The sequence below is a fragment of the Hesperophylax consimilis genome, chromosome 8, assembly GCF_061612785.1.
Source record: "Hesperophylax consimilis isolate HC1 chromosome 8, BYU_Hcon_1.0, whole genome shotgun sequence".
Lineage (NCBI taxonomy): Eukaryota > Metazoa > Arthropoda > Insecta > Trichoptera > Limnephilidae > Hesperophylax > Hesperophylax consimilis.
Window position 1 is genome coordinate 29,401,700 of NC_142843.1, and position 24,849 is coordinate 29,426,548.

General features: G+C 35.2%; 1 protein-coding gene across 2 annotated transcripts in view; it reads left to right on the forward strand.

Moving 5' to 3' along the window:
- The window catches only part of Tdc2 (Tyrosine decarboxylase 2), a 35,796-nt gene extending 26,358 nt beyond the window's left edge, over positions 1-9,438 (forward strand). For both annotated transcript variants that reach the window (XM_089634082.1, XM_089634083.1), the window contains 3 exons: positions 1,493-1,680; positions 6,519-6,608; positions 7,446-9,438. In XM_089634082.1, coding sequence (XP_089490208.1) covers positions 1,493-1,680; positions 6,519-6,608; positions 7,446-7,626 — 459 coding nt within the window. In that variant the 3' untranslated portion in view covers positions 7,627-9,438. The remainder of the gene's footprint in view (positions 1-1,492; positions 1,681-6,518; positions 6,609-7,445) is intronic.
- Positions 9,439-24,849: the final 15,411 nt, after the last annotated feature.

Consider the following 24,849-nt stretch of genomic DNA (forward strand, 5'->3'; position numbering starts at 1 on the left):
GTGACTTGTCACTCCACAGCGACGAAATACTCGTACTTATGCTATTTTAATCTCGCATTGAAGTTCGCAGCAAGTGTGCTAATTATCAGAATTTTGGCAGTAGTGTTTTCTTTGACCCGATTCCGGATCCTGTCTAACCTTCTTTATTCTTAGCTTTTTAATTCTGAAATTTAATGCATGGCCCTTATTTTCTTGTATTTTCTGATATACTACCTATCTAATGCATTTGTCAATAACTAGTCTCTGTACACTGACTTCACAGACAGAGAAAAAAAAGTTCCTTTTATAATTTTTACTACAGCACATAAAAATACAATAGACTTAAACGAACCTTAAGGCGATGTCATACGTAGTAATGCAAAATCATGCGTTTTTAGTTTGAAAATTTGGTCGCCTAGAAATGTTTCAGATGCTTTAATTAAATACTGCGAGTAGAATACATCTTGGCCTTTGAAATAATCGAGTATTTTTTAGATAAATCTTTTTATAAGCCCAGAAAAAAATAATGTATAAGGCCTATGAAAACTGCTTTAAAGTTCAAAATCTCTTACTTACGAACTCATTTTCGGTTATAATTTTATTGTATAATGTAGCAAAATTAAGTTATTTATAAAATTATCGGAAAAAAATTAAATATTTATGACTGAACATCCACAAAATAAAATAAAAGGCACTTTTTGGCCATGTTTTTTTCTTGCATAAATCAAAACAGGCGGATGGTGTTAAGCGGGAATTTAAACCTTATCGCCATCTACGTAAGGGTTGTTGAACAATTTGAAATATTACACGACGTAGTGCATCGCCTTAAATATAAATCCCTTTATAATTTCGAAAAACTAGCTTCTGTTGATCATCTATTATTCCACATGTTTCCTTTCATTTTATAATTATTCCTTTCTATTATTTCATTCATAGATACAGTGTAGAAATGGCTTTAGCCGTGTTTGGTGACCAATTCAATATAATAAGTAAAATAGTCAGGTATTTCCTCACCTTTCTCTTCCCCATCACCTTCATCTCTCCACTACCTTTCGCGCACGTTTTTAGAAGCTCGTACAGCAAATTTACAGTTTACATCAAGTTGGGTTGTTAAGTTCTTGTGACGCATGCCTTTTAGGTTTGCTATTGACCGATAAAATTAACAAATTACATTATGGGGTTGAGCGATAACTTGTGCTCTTTTTATATTGTAGGGAACTTGTGTTTATATATAGACTTTCGAAGCAAGATATCGGAATTAGATGGGGGGTTGTATTATGAAGTTACTCTTAAATGGTGTTATTTTTAGATTGGAATTAACCATGGGAGGGCAATCAATAATATTGATTTTACATCGATGATATTTCCCCTTCCTATTCTGTATTAATGCATGAATGCTTCTTTCTCTTAGCTATTTTGTATTAATGCATGGCTTTTTTCCTATTTTCTTTTTCTTAATAATAAACATAGAGCGTGCCACCGACTGAGCGACTATCACTACCACCAATAACAGGAGCTGGTGAATGTGAGCAGTGCCTTGGAGAAGAAGAGAAAGGATACGCTGGCCTACAAGCGTTCCTTCTTCGTGAGAATGGTCAGCGACCCGAAAATATACAACCCTGTAATCACCAAGTCATCTTCTACCCAGAAACTGTCGCCGGGAAACCGCGAGAAGAACACTTCGCAAACCCCTACCGCAGCGTGAGTGAACTCTTTTATATTTCGCTTTCAGCTATTTTATTGAATTCCGTACGCGCCTACATATACTTTGAGAGAAAAGTGCGGGGAAAATAATTCCTCATCTGCCCTTTGAGGGAAATAATTTGGAATATGTGAGAGGCGTAGTTTTCTCTAGTTTTTCATACTGCGTAGACCAGTGATCAGTAACATGCGGTGCGCGAGCCCAACTCGTAAGGCATGCAAGCCGTTTCGTACAACCGACTTGGCAAATAAAATTGTTATTATTATTTTTTTAAATATTCAAAGGTTTCTGTTCTATTTTCCTAGTGGGTTTAGCGAAAAACTAAGGCTTTCTTGAAAGCTTTGAATAAGCCGCTCGTAATAAAATAAGTTTTTTAACATATTATTAAAAATACAGAATTTTGTGCTTTGACCTTACTTGCAAATAATTTTTCACCTTCGTAGCAGTGCGCTCTTTTATTGAGAACATGGAAATTGGTTGTCTATGGTTCAGAATTATTTTTATTTTTTCTCGAGAAAATTTTGAATAACGAACGATAATTTTCAGAACTATAAAAATCGATACAGAAAATAGGGAGCGCTTAATATGCACATTTTTTAAAGTATTGTGTCAGTTAGATAATAATGAGAAATAAGTTCAATAAGTTATTTATTTATTTATTTATTTATACGCCCGTCGGACTTTTACATACATAGTTCATAAAAACATAATATTCTGAAGATTGCAAGTTCACAAAAGTAATAGTAAAAATACATATAACCATATCCATTTGACATATTATAACAGCAAGTAAATAGTACAAAAATAAGAATATTCCTACTCCTAAGTTATACAGACTTAAATTAGTTAATAAGAAATGTAAAGTTTACCTATATATGTAAATGCTAGGTAGTGGCAGCAGTAACATGATACAATACGACACATAGTGAATGAGGCCTTTGAGTTAGAAAGCTAACGAAATAATTATTGGCAGTATTGTTAAATTGTATTGTTAAATTATTGTTATTATTGTTAAATTGTATTGCAGTATTGTTATTGTTATGTGAAAATAATGCATTTTAATGGTAATTTCGTTAAAATTAAAATTGATTGTTCACTTGGCGGTCATTGTTATTAATGTCAAAGTTTTAAGGAAAGTTTTATCTTCTCTATCTAACCCAAAATATTAACCTCTGATCCTAAAATAGGTTTTTAGGTTATTCGTTTGGGTTTTTATGTCAAAAAATAGCGTGAAGAAAAGACTACTACGAAGTAGCTACTAAAATACATTATTTTCGATTTCCAGAAACTTCAATACTTATCATTATTATCTAACTGATACTAAGTGTTTTTTTAAACAAAATGTGCGTAGTAAGCGTGTCTCTATTTTATGTAGATTTAACAAAAGCGACACCCTTTGTTGGTTTGACTTTCAATTTACCTTACATATACTTACATTAATTTATCTTAATTTTTACAATTTAAATTTTTTACCGTATTATTGTTTTATTAAAAAAATTCCATCATGGAAAATCAGGACACCGTCGATTGCAAACCATGTTAAGCTGTGTGTAGGTACTCTTCTACCTCCTGCGGCCAGGGAACATAATATTACTGAAAATGGATAAATTGGCCATCCGGCTAAAAATGTTGATCATCACTGAAGTAGACATTGTCTTAAATAGCACCTGAAGTAGATTGAAATGAGGCCCCTTTATTTAACTAGTGGTATCATTTAGAAAACTGTAACCAATTCAATTACATAAAAATGTCACTATTAATAATACGCTATTGCGTATATAATATCTCGTCGAAACGGGTTCCACTATGAATGAGCACGCGAGAGCGGTGCAAAGGAACCGGGTTCGGCATTTCCGTTGTTTGCCGGTCTTTCGTCGTTAGTGTTGGGGGTACATACCCCCAACTAAGTGGAACCCATTTTTTCGCTTCGAATCTCATCTAAATATAATAAATCAATGTAATACTACTTTAGCGAAGCGCGCCGGTTGCGGATTTGATACATAAAAAATGACTTAGATATGTATATAATGGCTAAGGGAATTTGAGAAAAACGATAAAGAGGCACGCATCGTTAGTGGATATCGATAAATACGGCACCGCAGAAACAATAAAATTGGACCAGGGTATCTATCATGGTCGATCAATAAATAAAGGATTTATCGACAATGTCCATAACATGTCACCATTCCCTATCACGACTGCAGATCGCTAACGTACAAACAAATATCATATTGACTAAATTAAGAACACTTAAGTCATTGTGAACTGCGGGAATGATGACAAGTTACCGATATTATTAACAAAGACTATCGATCGACCGTGCTAGATACCCTGGTATTAAGTACGAGTAACTATTGATACCGGTATGTTAACAAGGTAGACTTGCCCCATTGAAATTGTTTTTAGTTTCTGTTTCGGGTGTGTCCTATTTATCTTTGTCATCTATAATAATTTATAGCATGACCTTTGGGGGAAATTTCAGTGACAGGTCAGATCAAGGGATTGTCCGGAGGTTTTGTGAAGCTTCTTTACAGATAGGACTGACCTGTCAAAACAGGGTGACATTAAAATATCCAGATTTCTGGTAAAAAAATAATTAGAAAAATAAGGGAATCACTAGAAATGATGTAAATTTAAAGACATTGCTAGTATAGTTATAAATATAGGTAATAAAACGACTATTTACTAAACTATTTTGCACCTAAGTTGAATAGTAAGAGTAACACTAACATCAGAACATGATACTAACAACGGTAGAAGATTTTAAGGGAGCAAAAAATCTCTTTCATAGTTACAGGCGATCAAAATCTTTGAGTTGACCCCCCTCCTCATACCCAGTCTGTTAGGCGCATAAGGATATACATAAAGTGTAAGTAAGTCATTGGAAAGAGAAGAAAAAATTCAAACACTGTTTGTTTGAAACCCTGTAATATTTAATTGTTGATCAAATCGACGATCGCCACCATTTTGAATACATCTTTGTCATTTTAAATTTCAGTATTTGATCAAAGTTTGATTAGTCGTCAATGGCGAAGCTAATATGCTTGACGAATCTAAAGCGGGCCAAGAATCAGTGGTTAACGTTCAAATATTCAAAACTGCGCTAATCGTCGATTGGATCGTCAATTAACTGTGGCAGAGGTTGAAACAACCCAACCTTATTTGTTTTACAAACACGTAAACATTGTTAATCATGTGAAGATTAATTACGTTATATCAATTTAATTAGTGTATTATTAAAAATGTCTCCGAAATAACGATCCTTTCCAATTTTCAATAACACGCTATTTAAGTTCTAGATATTCAAATCACGCAATTGTCCGAGTAATTCAGCGTCTATGCAATAAAGCAAAATTTCTGCTTTAATAGTAAGTACGTGACTCGTTGGGAGTTTTCCATTGTGCGCAATTCTCTCCATAAGAGGCAAGTTGCCGTCATACAGAGTACAGCCTCCTTAGTTTAAAACATTATTATTCTTCTCATAAACCTACTTTAATATCTACAATAAAAGTTGACGCAAATTAACGTAAAACTTTCACCGCAACTTTTCTTTGTCTAAATACGTTTAGTTTGCAGTCAATTTGTAAGAGATGTAATAATATTATAAAACAGATTGGTTATTTGTTGTCTTTATAACATTGCAAATGTTTATTTATACTCAAGACTCAAGACAATTCAATAACATCGTAAGTTTCAGCTGGCATTTTAAAATTGTTGACAAAAAAGAGTTGAGATTAACGTTATGAAGGAAGGGGTGATAAAACCAACACTTTTAAATCAAATTCAAAACAAATGGTTTTGTAGGTAAATTTAATGAAATACATAAGTAAATAAAAAAAACACATAAGGCCAACGAACGATCGAATGGGGCAGAATATTGACTCTATATATTATTCAATTTAACAAAGCCTACTAGTCGTAACTCGACTGTTTCTGTACAAAAACCTATCATCCCATCAAAACCGAGGTTCCATCAATTTGCTAATTCTTACAAAAAATAAACTTCCTCAGTTATTCGATTGATACTTACCGCACTTGATTCTCCATATTATAGGTACTTGGTATTGTGTGAGGCTAGAGGTGGGAACATAATATCACATATTTTTTGGTGGTCCCTCTCTAAAATGACCTCTTTCTATCGAGCCTTTAAGTCAAATCAAAAAAAAATATCTTCCCTCTATTCAATATTCCATCATATTTATGTCTGAATCCTATGTCTTAACAATTTCTACAAAATTTTGGAATTGGCCAATTTAAATATTAAAATATACCATTTTTATTGGAAAAACTTTTCTCTAACATTTGAAAATTATGACCATTTTTATAATATATCAATGAAGAAAAAAATAATCTAATAAGACAAAGGGAGATAAAAAAGATAATAATTGAGACCATTATATTTTTATTTTCTGTGTCTTGTTCTGTTTCATATTTCGTTTGGATTTGTTAGTATTATCTTCTTCTTCAATGATATTAAAATATACATCCAACCGCTGAAACGCTGGCCAATACCATTGAAGATCTAAAACCAGACAAATTGGGAAAAAAACCCTCGGATTACCATTTAATCTATTCAACAAGCATAAAATTAAGCAAATATTGAAGACATGGCTTCGAACTATATTCATTTGGCAGCTCTGGGAATTTCACTCCGATTTGTTACAAATATTTTACCATTGGTTAATTGTAAAGTACATATATCTCATTTCTGTATCAACCAACTTACCTTTTGTTGTCTATAGTGTGTCGATGACCCGTCCACAGACAAACTTGGCAGGTGGAAAGATTTACAAATTTACAATTAATATAATAATGATAAAGTTGTTTTTCAAAACAGAAGCAATTCTTGGATATCGTGGCCCCTAGCATTTTTCTTCCAAAGCGCCGACAATGAGAATGGAAGTGCTCCCAACGATCTACCCATAAGGTAATGTATTACACTTTATACAACTTAACCTCTATCCATTGATGTATAAAGATCTCACAAGTCCTCCGAGAAATTTCTCTCTAGAGAACGAAGATGCATAGAAAACAAACTAGTACGAGGAATAATATTAGACATTGTTCATTTTCTGCTTTGATCATTTTGTATATTGATCATTTTGTAAATTGATAATTTTGCACGTTGATCACTCTGCACATAGATCATTTTGCACATTGATCATTTTGTACATTTATCATTTTGTACATTGATCTTTTTGTATATTGATCATTTTGTACATTGATCATTTTATACATTGATCATTTGAAACATTGATCATTTTATACATTGATCATTTGACACATTGATCATATTACAAATTGATAATTTTGGACAGTGAAGCTTAAAAATCCATAACAATGCTTCCCATCCAAAATGATGCAGATGAAAATCATTCGAATTAAATAAAAAAAAAAAAACAGCAGAACTCAAGAATATCGAAAAAATTGGAAAATCTAACAAACTTATTTATCAGGCCATTTCAGACAGGCAGGATGGACCATCACACAACGCTATCTTCACACATACACATTGTACTCCTAGCTTCATTCATAATCAAACGTACTACATACTCTCATGTTATATCGACTCATGACATGACCCGCCTCAAGAATAATTTAATCCACCTGATGTGCAGTGTCTTCCCTAAACCAACTCAAGCCAGGCCGGAATACTGAATCGAATCGGCCGCGGCATATAACTGAGCTTGAGCTCGACAGGTTTTTGTCTTCCTCGGGTGTCCCCGATTTGATTCATTCACCGTTTGATGTTGTTTGATTGCAGGTTTCGCCACCTGGACACGATGGTGCGCCTGAAGAGTCCAGGGCAGGTGCGGCGGGGCAGCTCCCCCTCCCCCGAGCACGACCCCTCCCGCTCTCCGCGCCGCCTCTCTCCGGTCCCGAACCCCGCACCAACAACCACCGCCATCGCACTCAAAAACTACGTATACAACGCTACCAAATAAATATCCTACCTAAATTGACAAATTATTCCAAAAATAAGTCATATGAGTAGTGCCAACAGTATTGCAGTGGTATATTATTGACCTAACCTAACCCAACCCAACCTTTTAGTATCGAGATATTTTCAAAAATTTGCAGTAGAACTATTGTTTCAACGTACGATTGCAATCGACTAATGATGTGTATTTACTGAATAATCAACGCCAAACTGAGCGCGAACCCACGAGCCCAATCAGCGTAAAACAGTAATACACATAAACAATTTCGTGTATACAGAATTTTGTAAAGTTTTATGATATTTGATATTTAAAAAAACTTGCATTTAAAAAAATACACGGGCATAATCACTCACACCGAGGCGATTGCATCCTTGCGTGGAAATAGTTATTTATACGTAGGTACAAACATTTTAAGGGTTATGTTTTAATGCTTAATTGTTATTATAATTTTTTATGTAAAAAAATCAGTGTATTGTAACAAGAGTAACTTCAGGTGTGAATAATTTAACTCTAAACAAACAAACAAACAAGAAAACTTCCTACAGAAATAAACAGTACTGCTCGTTCTGTAATGGTTGGGAAAATAAACGTAATAAACTTAACGGCACGCGATATGTACGTGGTAACATGGAGGTAGCCTATATATTAAATTGGTTTTACTTTCCATAATTAGATTGAGTATGCAAATGCAATTATCATCTGTTACTTTCAAAGAGTCTTCAGATAATTGACAAGATAATAACGTCAAATCATGCGATTTTAACAGCGAACTTTCTGACACTTCTCATATCGCTTAGGTAAGTATTGGAAGCTAATTTAAGACATGCATAATGCTGATGAATTAAAGCTTGGACTTGTTCATAATCGGGAGTACGTCTGCCCTTGGCTTCATACATAACCGGGAGTACGTCTGCCCTTGGCTTCATACATAACCGGGTGTACGTCTGCCCTTGGCTTCATACATAACCGGGAGTACGTCTGCCCTTGGCTTCACACATAACCGGGTGTACGTCTGCCCTTGGCTTCATACATAACCGGGAATACGTCTGCCCTTGGCTTCATACATAACCGGGTGTACGTCTGCCCTTGGCTTCATACATAACCGGGAGTACGTCTGCACTTGGCTTCATACATAACCGGGTGTACGTCTGCCCTTGGCTTCATACATAACGCACTCTTATTCCTACTCTATAATTTCTAGTTTACGCGTGATTAATCTTCACGTTAATGATATTTAGAATCCGTAGGTTAGAGAATTATAAAAATTATCAATTAGGTGGTCATACTTATCTAGTCACCGATAAAACATAATATAAATAGGAAATACATGCAATGTACCCATGTCAAATAGGATTGGCCAAAATCAAACAGTTTCCCTATCATAATATTTTGTAAACATAAAAAAATGCAACACGTTATGTATAAAAACAATTAATTGCTTGATAATTGTTAAAAATGCTGAATTAGTAACCACTGTTGTTTTTTATTATAATTTATTCGCTCATTCAAATAGCAATATTAAAATGAAAAAAAACAATCAACTCTATTGCCCCATAAAAGAGAGAATTTTCAGGAAATTATATTATTCCTTTCTTCAGTAGAAACATTATAAAAATAATCCATTTCCTAATGAATGTAAAGAAAATTAGGTCGTGTCTACCATCTCCTTCGTATACAGAGAATTTTAATAAAAATATATTTTAAAATTATATTATATATTTATTGCAAAAAAACCTGCCTCACTTGTTATTTAGAAACATTTTATAAACGTCACAAAAAGTGCAATTTTTAGATGATTCAACTAAAAATTGTTTACACTCCATAATCATACTTTATTTTTATTGTTTAATAATTTGTTTTAATTTGTTTATTTTATATTAGACAAATGTGTTTTGATATATTTTATATGCTCGTTTGAAAGCATTTAACGTTTCACATAAATTTATTAATTATTCATAAAAAACTTTATAATAAATTAATAAGCATTTAAATATTTGCAATTTAGCTCAATTCTCCCGTAAATTTACAGATAATTATATTAAAATAAGTAAGTACTCGTTTTCAATATTGTAGAAGTTATAACAAAACTCTGTATTAACTATAACTTAAAACCAATGACGGTACTCAAATAATTAGTCTAATATTTCATTAGTGTCTAAAATGCTCATGTGTTAATAAAAAGATTTAAAAAAAAATTTCGCATTAATTTATTATTCCCTTATAAAAAATTTAAAGTTGAATAAATATAAAAAAATATATAACAAAACCAAAATACAGTTATAATGTGTTTATTGTATAAAATAACAACTTATTAAAAATATGGCTCATAAAATTAGCTGCAGATTGGAAAATTTACCCACGTGACAAATATTTGAAAAGAGCAACATAATTAAACATAAAAAGCTGAAAATGCTCCCCTTAAAGTATAACAAAACGTTATTATGTCAACAACTTTATCTCCGCGAGACCACAAAATAAGCAAAATGGTAAGAAAAGAGCTTAAAAATAATATTTCACCCTTAAAAAAGACATGTTAACTCCAATCCTCCCTTAACCTCATTTTTAACTTATGAACATCTGCTTTTTGCCGACGAAAAGTAATTATTATTTCGATTAATGGCTTATCTTTTAAATGATGAAAGAAAGCGGTTCTTGCGCGCAGATGAACATCATGTCCCTGTCAGTTCAGCTTCTGGAGCCGTTCTGTAGTTCCCTCCATGTAGATGTCCTCCAGCAGAATCATTGGAAGAGTTCAGGTCATCTACTTCACTGGCTACTTCTTGCTTCTTCTTCCTATGTCCTGTACTTGAATATTTTTTGTAATTTCCGCCATGCTTCAGTCCCCTGTTCCCTTTGATCACTGACGTTAACACCTCAACCTCAGAGGCCACTGGGGGATCTTCGGATAGGCTGGTGGCCCGTGGTGACAATTCTGTAGCAAGTCCTTGTTTGTAAATACCTCTGTATTCTTCAGGTAATTCAAGATATTTGTCTGAATACCTTTTTTGTTGATCAGACGTGTCCCCAAATAAATCAAATGAATCCTCGTCACTTTGATAAGTACTCAACATGGAGGGAGCATTAACACTATCCGCCACGAAGGAGCTACTGGTGATCACTTTCGATGGTTTTTTTGCAATCTTAGGAACGCCTTGCCAATCGTTATGCCTTTTGGAGAATAATTTACTTTTCGGGCTCTGATCGACGCTATCAATGTGTCTATAATTTCCACCGTGCTTTGGACCTTCCGCTTTTATGTCTGTACTGAATACTTCAACGTCAGAGTGAGTCGGATATTGATCTTTATTTTTTTTCGGTCTATTGTCAATATTCCAAACTTCAGGTCCATAGTTGAACTCCAGAGCTTTTCTTAAATGAGCACCTACGTAATCTTGACCGGCATCTTGTCTTTTTGGTTTAATAGTTTCGTTCTCCTCTTTCTTTTTATCTAATTTAAGTCCTGCAACATCCTCGAACCTTTTTTCTACACTACCAGATATAACAATCTTCTGATTTCCCTTAAAGTATCTGGTAGGTATATAGCTCGTGTTTTGAGAGTCTCTTTTTTCCGAACCGGCTTCTGTTAAGTCATCATCGTCACTGTCTGCGTATTTTCCATTTGTTTTGCTGAAATTCTGCTCGTCATCAATATCTTCGCTGCTCCCTTCATCATTTGACCAAGTTTTACCACTGGATACATCTTGCCCGCCTTGCGATTTGCCTCTGTCATCATAAGAATGATCGCCATTACTTTTATATAAACCGGAACCATCGTGTTTTGATTTTAAGAATCCGCCGTGACCCTCGTGGTTTGAAGCTTGCTTAATGTGTCCAGCATGATCGTAAGCACCGTCTTCGTACCCTTCTTCTGAATATACTATATGAGCTTTAGATGTTTTGATAGCTTCTCTCAATCTAGGAGCATTGACCAGATCATCGTGAGTAACGGCATCTTCGTACGCAGATTCTCGTGGTAGATGCTTCGTGGTTTCTGTGTGGCGAACTTGCGCGTAAGTTTTAACTGGAATAAATTCAACTGAATCACTAGGATTCTCATCGTCCGAGTAATCAAGACCTCCTTGTAAAGGTGGGGCATTTGGATGATGTTTGTCTGTGAACTCCTTGAAATTTGACTTAAAATTAGAATTCTGATGATCAAATCCCTTTTTCTGGTGGTCAAATACATCCTGACCTTCGGCTTCATCATCTTCATCCTCGGCAGCTGGTCTATTTTGTGGGTATTGATTTTTCTCGTTTCCAAAATGATTACCTTGAGCATTTTTAAGTTGAGAAACACGATTTTTTAAAGGTTGAAAAGTATCAGGATGAACTCGTATGTTTTCAAAATTTGGGCGTGGATAAGCTGCATATTTATTTAAATTTGAGTAGTTGGGGGTGATCTTTGTTGGCTTTTTATAATAGGTAGGTTTAAGTTCAGGGTAATAATTCTCATATTGTGGGACGTGATTCTCATGTTCCTGGTTACGATGTATGTTTTCATGACTCTCTTCATCGTCATCCTCGTTTTCACTAGGGTGGTTTTTTGGAACTTGTTCGTTTTTCTTAAGACGAATTTCATTTGCGTTGACATCGTTTACAACTTTTCGTAGAATTGGGTCTTTAGATTGCTTATTAACATAGGGTTTGACAGAAGCGTATGGCTGGTAAGCGGTGTGGGATTGACGCTGTGGTAGTGCCAGGTAGGGGCTAGCAGTGCTCTTTGAAATGGGCGAATTTCCATAAGCATTTGGATGTTTTATTGGTGAGTTATATTTCACTGGTGCATTTGAATATTGTGCTGGCCCATTTGAATATTTTGAAAGTACAGTTCCATGCTGTGTTCGACTATTTATGTATTGGGCAGGAGCATTCGTTTTATAAGTTGGCCCGTTTGGATATTTTGCCGGTGAATTAACGAATTGTTTTCGCCCATTTGAATATTGTATCATTGCATTTCCATATTGTGTTGGGCCACTTGAATATTTCACTGGCGCATTTTGATATTTATCTGGTGCATTTGGGTATTTGGACTCACTTGGTACATGATATTTCTGGTTATGCGCTTGCGGCTGCATATAATTTGGGGCATACTGCTGTTGAGGACGCGACGGATTCAGATGATTGCTATTGCCGTGGTACACAGTTATATATTGATTTGTGGGATTGACGTAGCGAGCATGAGGATTATTGGGATATGCAACAATTTTGACTGGGGGGTTCACGTGTTGACTGGTTGGAGAAAGTTGGGTGTAGCCATTCCACGGTCTGGACCATTGGTCTCCACTGTTGGCCGCACAGCATATTGTGGGCAAAAAAAATAACAGCACTTTTAAAATCCTCTGATTCATCTTGTCTAAACACTGTTCACATATTGATCAAACACTTCTTTGTTCGATCTGTTTCACTTCGCTTTAAATAAAATCTAACAACTCTTGGAAATTGCACCCGAACTCAACAGAACTTGAAGCTACTTTCGTAATAATGTCATTCATACTTATTCACAAACACATATTTAGCGATAAGACTGTGGTAAAGAGACAATTATTTTCAACACCGTTACACGAAGTAATAGAAGAAAGTTGCATAAAGCGATCAATATTAATTTGACGGAGCTCGAAGAGGTAAGGCTGACCATTTGCGACTGAACCGAGACCACAGAAAAGAGAAGGTTTATATCGGTTCTAGTACAATCATTTGATCGAGTTTATTTCTCGTCACAACCGAAGACCATTGCGACATTGTTCTCAATCATGAGATACAACACTTATTTGTCGAGTGATTTCTTCTTTGTGTTATATTAAATACCGAACAATAATTGTTATAGACACTGCAAAATAGCACGTACACGCGTATTGCTTCTAACAAGGAATAACCTGTTACGCGTCATTTCCAGGAAATGCGACACAAGGGACATATCTTTTCAGCCACCAAGCGTAACGTATGCAGAATGCAATATGCAATACTTATATTCACATGCACTCGTCATGTCTTGACATATTACAATGGGGTATTCTGTCAATTGGATTTCCTGTAAATACAATATTATATGACCCTCACATAATAAAATAACATCTTATTATTTTTTCTATAAAAATTAGATCATTTTAATTTAATTGCGTGGATCAATGTGAGATATATTTGAAGATCAAGAGATTATTTAACCTGTTTTTTTTATATTATGGCAATACACCTACAAGTCCACTTGGGCTTGACTTAACTCCACAGGGGACCCCTCATAATTTCCCTCAGGGCCTATGTTCTCTTTATGGATGCTGTGTGGAGGATCTTTTGGGAAAGGGTGGGTTGAATCTGGTGGCCGTGTGTCCAGACGTATGAATCCATCCTTCCTACTGCGGGCCAAGGCGATGTGGCGAGAGTCCGGCTGGAGAGGTCAAATGATCTCCCTCAACCGGCTTCTCCCGATCCGGTCCGCCACGCAGTTGGTGGGCCGACGCATCCGCCACCAGCAAAACCGAGACAAACCTCACCCCCCATGGACCCCGGGCACTCCTGCTAAGTCATCTAACGTAGCGAATCACTTGGGGCGACCTGGGGCAGAGGTATTATACCCTCCTCCCAAATTGGTTAATACATATATAATTCTACTTGATCGACACACACCTTGTATACTTGTGCGATGTCAGTTCTGGCGAACAACAGACGACAGTGGTTTTTCTGTGCCGTGCCATCAAATGTATCCATGGCGTCCACTGACTACGCTTTGGCTGTCATTGAACTAACGTTAGCTGATAAAAAGCCAGAAGGGCAGAAAACTGTATCTGTACCTCAGAAGTCAAAGGTCGGTTGTCCAGTATTTTTGTGAAAATGAGTTATGTACGAGACCTTTTTAATTTTTTCAGTATCTACACAGAGGTATAAAGAAGGTTGTCCTAAGACAATGTGAAACTAAGTTAGGTCAACATAAAAGGTCTGGTATCCCCACAATGTTCAAATGAAAATTTTTACTATTTCCTCTCTCCTGAACAATTTCAAAAATGTGACAACTGACCTTGGACTTCTGAGGTACAGGTATATAGACCTGCATTTCAGGAGAAGGTGCTCTGAAGCGAGTTTACGCCTCGTTCGTGTACGTCAGCTCGGTTGTGGATTGATTTTCCAGTTTCAATATGGAAAAATAAACTCGACAGTTTCTGCATTTGAAACATTGATTGATTTCCGACATTCCACTTCTATCTACGGGACATCACTTTTAAATGGTCGGACTTTGAAGCAAGAAAATAAACGGTTCCTAATAATTGCAAATCATTCACGCGCGCCCGGTTAGGTGTGTCCGGAGAATAATGGTGAGAAGTAAAAATATAAAAATAAGGCAAACCCTCCATCGAAAATCGATGACTTGCATTTTAGTGAACATTTGCATCGGATATTTTCAATGGTGAATAAATACCAGGCCACCGGATGGTCTATTGTGAAAGAACGACGAAAATTGAAATATTAGTGATTGGCACTTGAAAATAAGTAGGTACTGCTTTATATTCATAGTCGTAATAACTGAGCTAGTTTCTTAACTAATTATTATTAAGAAGTAAAAACTTGGTTAGCCAACCTCATTCTGGGAAAACTCTTAATATTATATCGCCAGTTTGGTTGTTTATTTGAAAGAAACGAATTTTTTAAACGCTTATGTTATTTTTGGAAATTGTGAGCAAACAACTTCTGCTGTCGATTTCATAATCGAAAGTGAGATATTGCAGCGAGCGGTCAACAACTTTAAAGGTATTCTGATAAAAATGACAATCGAAGACTGGACAATCTGGACATGGACTGATGGATTCTTGCATTTTGAAATCAACTAATGTCAATAGGACAAATGGCGTATTTAAATATTATATGTACTTTTAAACGGCCACCAAACCTGCATGATAAACGAAGGGCCAGCCCTATGCGGGCGCAATTGGAGCAGTCAAGGCCAATTGCCAAGGCGCTGATAATACCTAACAATAATAATAATAATAAAAATAACAATAACAATATTTTTTCCATGGGAAAGCTCATAGCTCAGAAATGCACAAAATAATTTGCAAAGCCGATAGAAACATTACACCTTTAAATTTATACGACGAGAATGCCAACACTTTTACAAATCCCAACCAGGAATTATTAGATTACTGTTCAAATAAAATTTTACAAGCAAAACACTTCAATTATCTCAACCAAACGTATGTTGACAAATTTTTAAAATAGAAGGAAGAATTTTATAAATAGAAGGATTTATGCTTGCCATTCAGGATAGAGTAATTAATACTAAAAATTATAGGAAGCATATAATCAAAGATACAAATCAAATTGATGCTTTATGTAGAAAATGTTTGGCTTTTCCGGAAACTATAGAACATATTATATCGGGATGTTCTATATTAGCACCGTCCGAGTATACATTTAGGCACAATCAAGTTTTAAAAATAATTCACCAAAATTTGGTAATTAAACATAACTTGATTGACTGCCGTAATATAATACAATATTATGAATACGAACCAAATTCATTTTTAGAAAACGAATTTTATAAAATATATTATGATAAAACTATACTAACAGCCCGAACGATTAGTCATAATAGACCCGATATAGTTTTACATGACAAGATTTAAAACTATACTAACAGGCCGAACGATTAGTCATAATAGATCCGATATAGTTTTACATGACAAGATTTAAAAAATAACTTATAATATCATCAATGTCGCTATTCCAAATTCCTGTAACATTAAAAAATCTGTTAATGAAAAAATAAGAAAATACACAGATTTAGGAAATGAGATAAAAAGAATTTGGCATTCTCAGACTATAAAAATATTACCATTTGTTATTTCGGCTACTGGCATTATAGGTACCTAGCTCTATCATTAAAAATTTAGGCGTATTAGATCTATCAAAAAAATTATATATAAAAATGCAAAAATCAGTCATTTTAAATACATGTAGGATAACGAAAGATTTTTTAAATATTTATGTTGAGGGATTAGTAGGATTTATAGGCCCTGTTAGGAGTTCTACCGAGCCGAACCCTCTGATATGAAAATATCTGGAGTCGGTGAATTATTTTCCCATTTGATCTCTGGTGAGTTGACGTGTTGTTCTTGTATTGTTTTGTATTTATTTTGCTTATATAATGCACTTGCATAATGTTGAGTGACTAGAGTTTGTGTGGAAGGGTTTAGTTTTTCCTATGGGGAAGATTTAACCCGGATATAAAATCGGAAAAAAATCGCCCTTGAGATTTTTCATTAAAATGGCGTTACACAAAAATACAAATCATCTGAATATTTTTGATTAATTGATATTAGTATATAATTTGATTTAATTGATTATTAGTGGTGGAGGATTCTATGGTTCAAGCCTTAGGGGCCGTTTTCAAATCGGAGGCGGGTCCCGTTTTAAAATCAAATGCCCTATGGCCCTGTTCACACCTCCGTTTTAAAAACGGATCCGTTTTAAAATCGGATCCTACTCGACGAAAAAAAATAATTGTCGATTCAACCAAAACATTTTATTTGCTCATGTGGTACTTATTGAAAAGAAGGAAAAAAGTGAAAAGAAAATTTTGGGTTCACCCAATCATAGGTGAAAGGTTTTCTGTATAACTTTCCAAGTCTTAATTGGTGAGTTGAGAAGTGATGAACTAAAGTTCTTTAATTACTTTAGAATGTCTATTACTTCCTTTAACCATCTACTGAAACGAGTTTCAGAGAGCTTAACATATCAAAATACAAAATAGAGAGAGTGCATTTGTCCTGAAGAAAGGCTATCGATATTTTAAGGTAAAACAATATCAACTCAAATATTTTTTATTTTGTGTTTATTAAACTAATATGCTCTTACGTGCATCGTGCATCTCATTTAAACTTTAAAAAATAAAACATATATTTTGAAACAAGTTGATAATTTACAAAAATCTTTTCTTTATTTTTCTTCTAATTTCTCAAAATCCTGCATGAATAAACAGCAAACTTCTCGCCAAGCCGATAATTTTAATGAATTATTTTTATTCCCTTCTGTCGTTTTATCCCACAGCACAACTCTTTCTTCGACCAATGGGATTAAATTTTTGGGATTTATTTCCTTATCCATTATCATAGTTTTAATTTATTTACTTAACAAAATAACCAAATACAATCACGCAGCGTGCCTGCTTCCTTGCGACTGGCAGTGGGCGGGGAGGGGTCGGGGTGTGGCGGGGACTCTGCGGGAACGACTAGGCGGCAAGTGTGAACAGCTCCATACAAAACTATGAGCGAGCGTCGCTCGCCGAGCGAGTTCCGACACGATTTTAAAACGGACGCGCTGCGCTGGCGATCCATCCGACAAAAAATGCCGGATCCGTTTTAAAATCGTGTCGGACAAGTGTGAACAGCTCCATATACATCCCCTACAGCCGCTAGGGCATCCGATTTTAAAACGAGACCCGGGACGAGGTTTATGGAAAAAAGGTACAAAATGAAACGAAACGAAGGAAGTGTCAAAACGCCAAAGGCCAACAAATTTACCATTTTTGTCAAAACTGTCGGAAATTTCTTTTGAGTCGGTATTCTTATCGCTTGAACGGACGAAGATTTCAAACACAAAATAATAAACAATGATTTAAAAAGTAGATACCTAATGAAACCGAGATGTGAAAATTGAGCAAAAGGTGAAAAAAGTAATAAAAAGATATCTTGATTGTATACGAAATATTGTTTGCAGTAGGTAATTTAATCAACGACTTTACTAATAATATTAAAGACTACCATACATTTGGGAGGTAGGTATACCTTGGTAAAATCTATAATTATTTAAATAGGAATAACAATTTGAAAATAAAAATGACATTTTTTGGTGGCATTGGCAAGAATGTGACACTTTGATATGCTGACATCCTGACGCTCACACATAGAAATAGTATTTTTTACCTACCAAAATTATTAGGTTTTATTTAAATTCCGAGAGTGGAAGGTAATGGCGTTTAATTAGGTAGAGTGGCTAGAAACATGTACGTAAAACCGAGATATTTATGATAATATGTGCATAAAAACAATAAATGCCTAAAAAGATTACAAAATAGATAAACCAATTTAAAATCAGATTATCCTGATCATATAATTATTATCCAGATGGATATAGAAACATTTAGAAAAAATGGTAAAATTGCCGTTGACTACATTTGCAACTTTTACAAAACCCTTCCCGATAGAAAGGTGTACCCTAGTGTAAAGCCGGGATACTTGAATGAAAGGTTGCCAGAAACAGCACCAGAGGAACCGGAGGAATGGGCCACCATCCTGAAGGACACAGAGGAACACATCATGGTAGGAATAACACAGTGGCAACACCCACAGTTCTTTGCTTACTTCCCTCACGGGGCGAGCTTCTCTTCACTCCTCGGGGACATGATCTCTGATGCTATGGCAGTTGTCCCCTTTTCTTGGGTAAGCAATTACATTATAACTTTATCCTGAATAAACTACTCAAATTTCTCATATAGGTACCTGTTTAACCTACCTATCTGTCATTTACCTGTTCCAATCTAGGAATATGTCTTAACCTGACAAACACTGCCTTTAGGTCGAAACTAAAGAAGCAAATCATTTCCAACAATTCTATATGACTTGATCCTTCCAAAATTTTATATTTAGAAAAAAGATGTTTTGATTTTTAATTTGACCCTTCGGCTGCGGTTAACTATAATAGCAGTTCAGCAAAAACATGCTTACCACACTGTGCACTGCAGTGCATTAAACTACGATTTAGATAGCTTTTACATTGTGTTATCCTTAAAGACAGTGTGAATATAAAAATGTTCATTTCACACTTGTGCCTTCGTACATATCAACAAAATACTGGCCAATTTCTTGTGGTTAAATTGGGTAATTGCAGTAAAACGTAATTATGTTGAATTAATATTTTTTTCTAGACATCAAGTCCAGCGTGCAGTGAATTGGAGGTGATTGTCATGGACTGGCTTTGTCTAGCATTACATTTACCCAAGCACTTCCTTAGCACCAGTAAAGGTGGCGGAGTAATTCAGACATCAGCAAGTGAGGCCATATACAACTGCATTTTGGCAGCGAGAAGGCTCGGAATCATTAAAGTGAGAAACGGAGACATTGAGTCACATGACAGTGTCTTTCTACCGAATCTAGTAGCTTACTGCTCAGACGAGTGTCACTCTTGCGTAGAAAAGGGAATAAAACTAGCACTTTTAAGAATTAGACTGCTTCCTACTGACGAAAATTTCTCATTGAGAGGAAAAACAGTGGAAACTGCTTTTAAGGAAGATATTGCAAATGGGCTCACACCCGTATTTTTATGCTCTATATTTGGTTCAACTTCTTCTACAGCAATGGATAGGTTCGATGAAATAGGCCCGGTGTGCAAGAAGTATGGAGTTTGGTATCACATTGATGCCGCTTATGCGGGATTTGCTCTAATTTGTCCAGAACTGAGGGAGTATGTAAATGGCATTGAATATGCGGACTCCTTCAACGCAAATGCTGTTAAATGGTTTCTAATCCACATTGATTGCGCCTGTTTGTGGATTAAGGATAGGGAGACATATTGTTCGAGCTTCATTATTGATCCCTTGTACTTAAAATCTGGTCAAACAAATCTAACATATGATTTAAGACACTGGGGTATACCCTTAACACGCAGATTTCGTTCTCTTAAACTTTGGTACACCCTAAGAACCTACGGACTTGAGAATATCAGAAGCTATCAGAGAAATCACATGAAGTTAGCTAAATACTTTGAGAGCCTCCTACTTAAAGATGGACGTTTTGAAATTTGCAACAAGGTTATCTTCGGCTTGGTTTGTTTCCGATTACTAAACTCAACCAACGAGACGAATCAAGAGTTATTGGCCAAGTTGAATGAAACAAAAGAAATTCACATGGTTCCAACTGAACTGAAACGAAAATATGTGATAAGATTTTGTGTCACAAATGAGCATGCAACTGCAGAAGATATAGGTAACAAAAACACTTCTTGGTCAAATTATATACTATATATCGAAGGTCGCGGGTTCGAACCCGGCGTGCGCAAATAAATTTTATTTGATTAATTTGTGTTATTTCACAATTAATTAATTAAAATAATATATAGTATATTTGCGGCACGTTCCAGAGTGGAAGATACTACCAGTATCGCCCTGGTGTAAGACCACCATTCAGAATTGAAACGTTGCTCCAAATGGCTTTAGCCGTGTTTAGTGACTAGATCTGAATAGCCAGGTACTTCCCCACCTTCCTCTTTCCCTTCCCCACTTACCTTCAGCCTCACAACATCCCCCAATTGGGGATGCCATAGTCTCACTGGCTCCAGACGGGAGCAGTTGGGACTCTTGTGAGGTGTTCACTATAAAAAAAAAATATATACAGTGGTTCTTGATCCATCTTTTCTCAGCCTATTGTTTTCCAACATCAACAGTTTAGAATTTTATCTAGTTTCTCTTAATTGGATGCAATTAAGCAAAAGGGAACCAAATGGTGTTTTGCTAATATGTATGGAGAATATCGACTTCAACATTTAGGAGGTTTCCTAAGATACTATACATATTGTAGATAGTGATATTTTGGCATAAGAGAATAATGAAATCAATAAAAAATATTTCATGAAAATTATTTGCATGAAGAAAAAATAACAAAGTTATTTATTTTCGGCGATATTAGTAAAATAAGAATTGAGAAAAACATTTATTACTTATTCGATATTGTATGCAAGTATGACGAATTAACATTTTGTTGAAAAGAAATATTCAATTGGTTCCTTTTGAATTAATAAAATATTTTATGGGGGTGTCAAAATTTTATAATTTGTTAAATAGAACAAATATGCAACTTGTATTATTTTTATATTTTATTTAACACTATAAGCTCTCGATTGTAAATAAAAGCAGTAATCGTGCCCGCTTGCTAATTTAGTTTTGAAGATCGTTCTTTGTTGGATCCCTGGATTTAATATTATAACGTTGAACTATACTCTGGGTTACCAACACCTCTGTCACAGGTAACCTGAAGTGGTTCACTACTGACGGTTTAGCAGGGGTGCCGCTCATGGAGGGTGATGTATCTGGAACACATTAATTAATGGGTCGGCCTACTCGCAGGGCAGGCCGTACTGGGAGGGGTTGGTTGAGGGAGACCCTTTAAGCCGGTTATCGCTATCTGGGTCGCTGGATAGTACAGAGGCCGGAACCTGGGGCTCACGACACATCGATCTGTGCACGCGAGGCGGAAGAGGTAATCACATCTGCGATGGATTGCTACATTCCCTTCTACGTCAAATACTCTGGAGAGCGCACAACGCCATGGTTTGACCATCGCTGTACTGAAGTGGTCAGACCCAAACAAAACGGCTTAAAATGCACTCCCGAAAATTGACTCCTTAGATAAGGTAACCTTATGGAATACCGAAAACGGGCAAAAGGTTGCAAGTGAACTCTAAATAAAGCCAAGAGTGACCACGACCGCAGAATTGCCAAAAAGCTGGCAGACTGTTTTTCCTCCTTTATATACTCTGGGCCTCTTCAAGACTTGAATTAATAAATCACTTCCTACAGCCCCTACCTCAACCCGCCTCACAATGCTGCCCAACCGGGTGGCAGCATAGCTCCCCTGCCTTTACACTGTTCAGATAGGGGCGCTCTCGTGAGGCATCACATAATTTTTTTTTTAAAAGTACATATACTATGAGAACCAAGTGCGTAATTTTCTTTTACAAAAGGTCTATAACCATCCAATAGGCTCTGCTACATGTACACTTCGGAGCGGCGGTACCACGCGCCCTCTAATAAGGTAACGGTTTACAGCAAAGTCCATTGTGAGACCCTGAAGTGGCAAATTAACCCACTTCCTGACATCCTATCCAGCTGAAACTTGGCAGATATGACTGGTTCTCGATGACAATGCATCCTATCAACTTTTGGTTGCAATCACGTACACAAGTGGACACACAAACATTTCTCCGTAATCGGATAACATTGCAGCAGTTAATATACTAAATAAATGTTGGTCCTACCCGATCGACATTTAGCCAGAGTTGTCGACTCCAGTTCCTGGGTAGAAAGGTTCAATCCTCGGTAAAAAAAAAAGAAAAAAACTTTTAAAAGACAATTTAAAATAGATGTAAAACTTTGATTTTTACAGGTTGATTTTTCATAGACTGTTTTGTCTAGAGTAAAAAAGCAATTTCAATTTTGAAGCAAAATAGGCAAGAAATATGCTCGTTTCTCTTTTACATAGCATAAATTAGGGATATATTTTCACATGGAATCATCCAAAGGTCAAAATACCTCAAATAGTCACTTGGTTCCCTTTTGCTTAATTACACCCAATTAATCGTGATTGTTTTTGTGAAATTTTGTAGATAGTAAATGTACCTGCCGGGAAATAAAAACAATGAATGCTTTTTTTTGCTATAAATAATCAATTGTCATCGACAAGACTTCGATATAGATTTTTCAAAAATACATTACTTACTTGCTTGCCAGTGAAATGTTGCGCAAATGACAAGCAAATTAAGGATGGCAATGAACACTTTGAAGAAACCTTGATACAGAAATGAGTAAAACATTGCAGAATCTTGTTTGTGAATAATTATTGTATCACCTACCCAATTTTAAAAACGTGTAATATTTTATCTGCATTGCACGATAATGCAATAGTGCATTAACCCAAACTTAACCCCAAATATGGAAATAATAAAATATTTTAACTTTTCAAGAGTCAAAAGCATCCATTCGATACGAAAAATTTGTATGTATTCTTCGAGTGCCGGTGTATCTATATGGTAATCTGAAAAATATTTTCTGTTTGAGGGATTTTTACCCTCGACACACTACAGAGGGATTAGGTCGCAGAATCTCGACATTTCAAAGGTTAACGGATATTACCTGTTTATTGCGTTTATTGTTTTTTCTGTATTAACGTTTGCTTCAACTCTTCAAAAAAGAGAGGTCGAGAATCCACTGTAAATAAAATTGAAAGCAGTCATGTATTTATATTTTAATATGAATAATTTTGAGCCTTATTGACTGAGCATAGCGAAGAAGTCTTGTTTTTACTCGATTGTTTTGCGTTTAGTCTGTCTGTAAATGTTTTTTTAGGTTATGTTTCCTTTTCAAGATGGTGTACATTTTAATGGTTCAGTAAAGATTCTTTATTCAAATGTGAAATCGTCGTGTTTGTTTGAACTTTCTTATTCACAATTTTTTCAATATTATGGTACCTACCTACCAAGAATGTTTGAAAAAAAAATTTCATTGAGATAGTGATGTTTCTTTGAAAAAATTGTATATTTTTTTAATTAAATACATAAAATATACGGTTTACAATCAAGTAGGTAGGTATTTAATTACCTACTTACAAATCTAATGATTTCAGAAGAAATTTTGGTATAGATTTATTAAATAAGAGAAAATCAGAAAAATACTTTTTTGGACTCGCGATTACACAGAATTACTAGTTTCAAGATCTGAGATCTCTTTTAAGATGTTTCACTGTGACCCTTAATTTTATGTTTGAACAATTCTTTTACTAATTATTATATTTATATTTTTTTTATTTATAAATAAAAATATATAATAATGTAATTATTTATAATATATATTATACGAGTATGAGAATTCTAAAAATGTATAAATAATGGTCACAGTAATGCACATTAAAAGATAGCAATGTAGGCCCCAGTTGTTCTTATGTTCCTATGTTTCTATGTATTTACCACTTTAATCAACGCACAGCTTTCAAAATATAGAGACCTTTTCAGATACTGGTTATGAAAAGATTAAAGCATGCGCCGACAAAATACTCATGAAGTCTAAGAAGAGTTGTCCGTGCAAATCCCCAACAACCTCGGGAACTTCCGTAAAAACACCTGACGAGAAGGAAGAACTAGCCGAGGAAAAGCGAAGGATGTCCTTCACAGTGGAGGTTCCTCAGGAAATATTCAATTCGCTGAAGGAACAGGCCAAACTTAAAGATATGGTCACCTTTATCATCACACCCAATCAAGACGGGACTAAAAAAGCATCAGACAACCAAATTTCATTTCAAATAAAAAAATGAGTTTCAACAAAAGAAACTGGTATTTTATTTAATTGTCCGCATAAAATAATATTGAATCAGTTCAGTGGTTATACAAACAGTTGCAAATTATTTCACATAATTGAAACTTTTCTTTATTGCTATTGTACAAAATTCATATATTTTACAAAAAAAAATCTTTTAC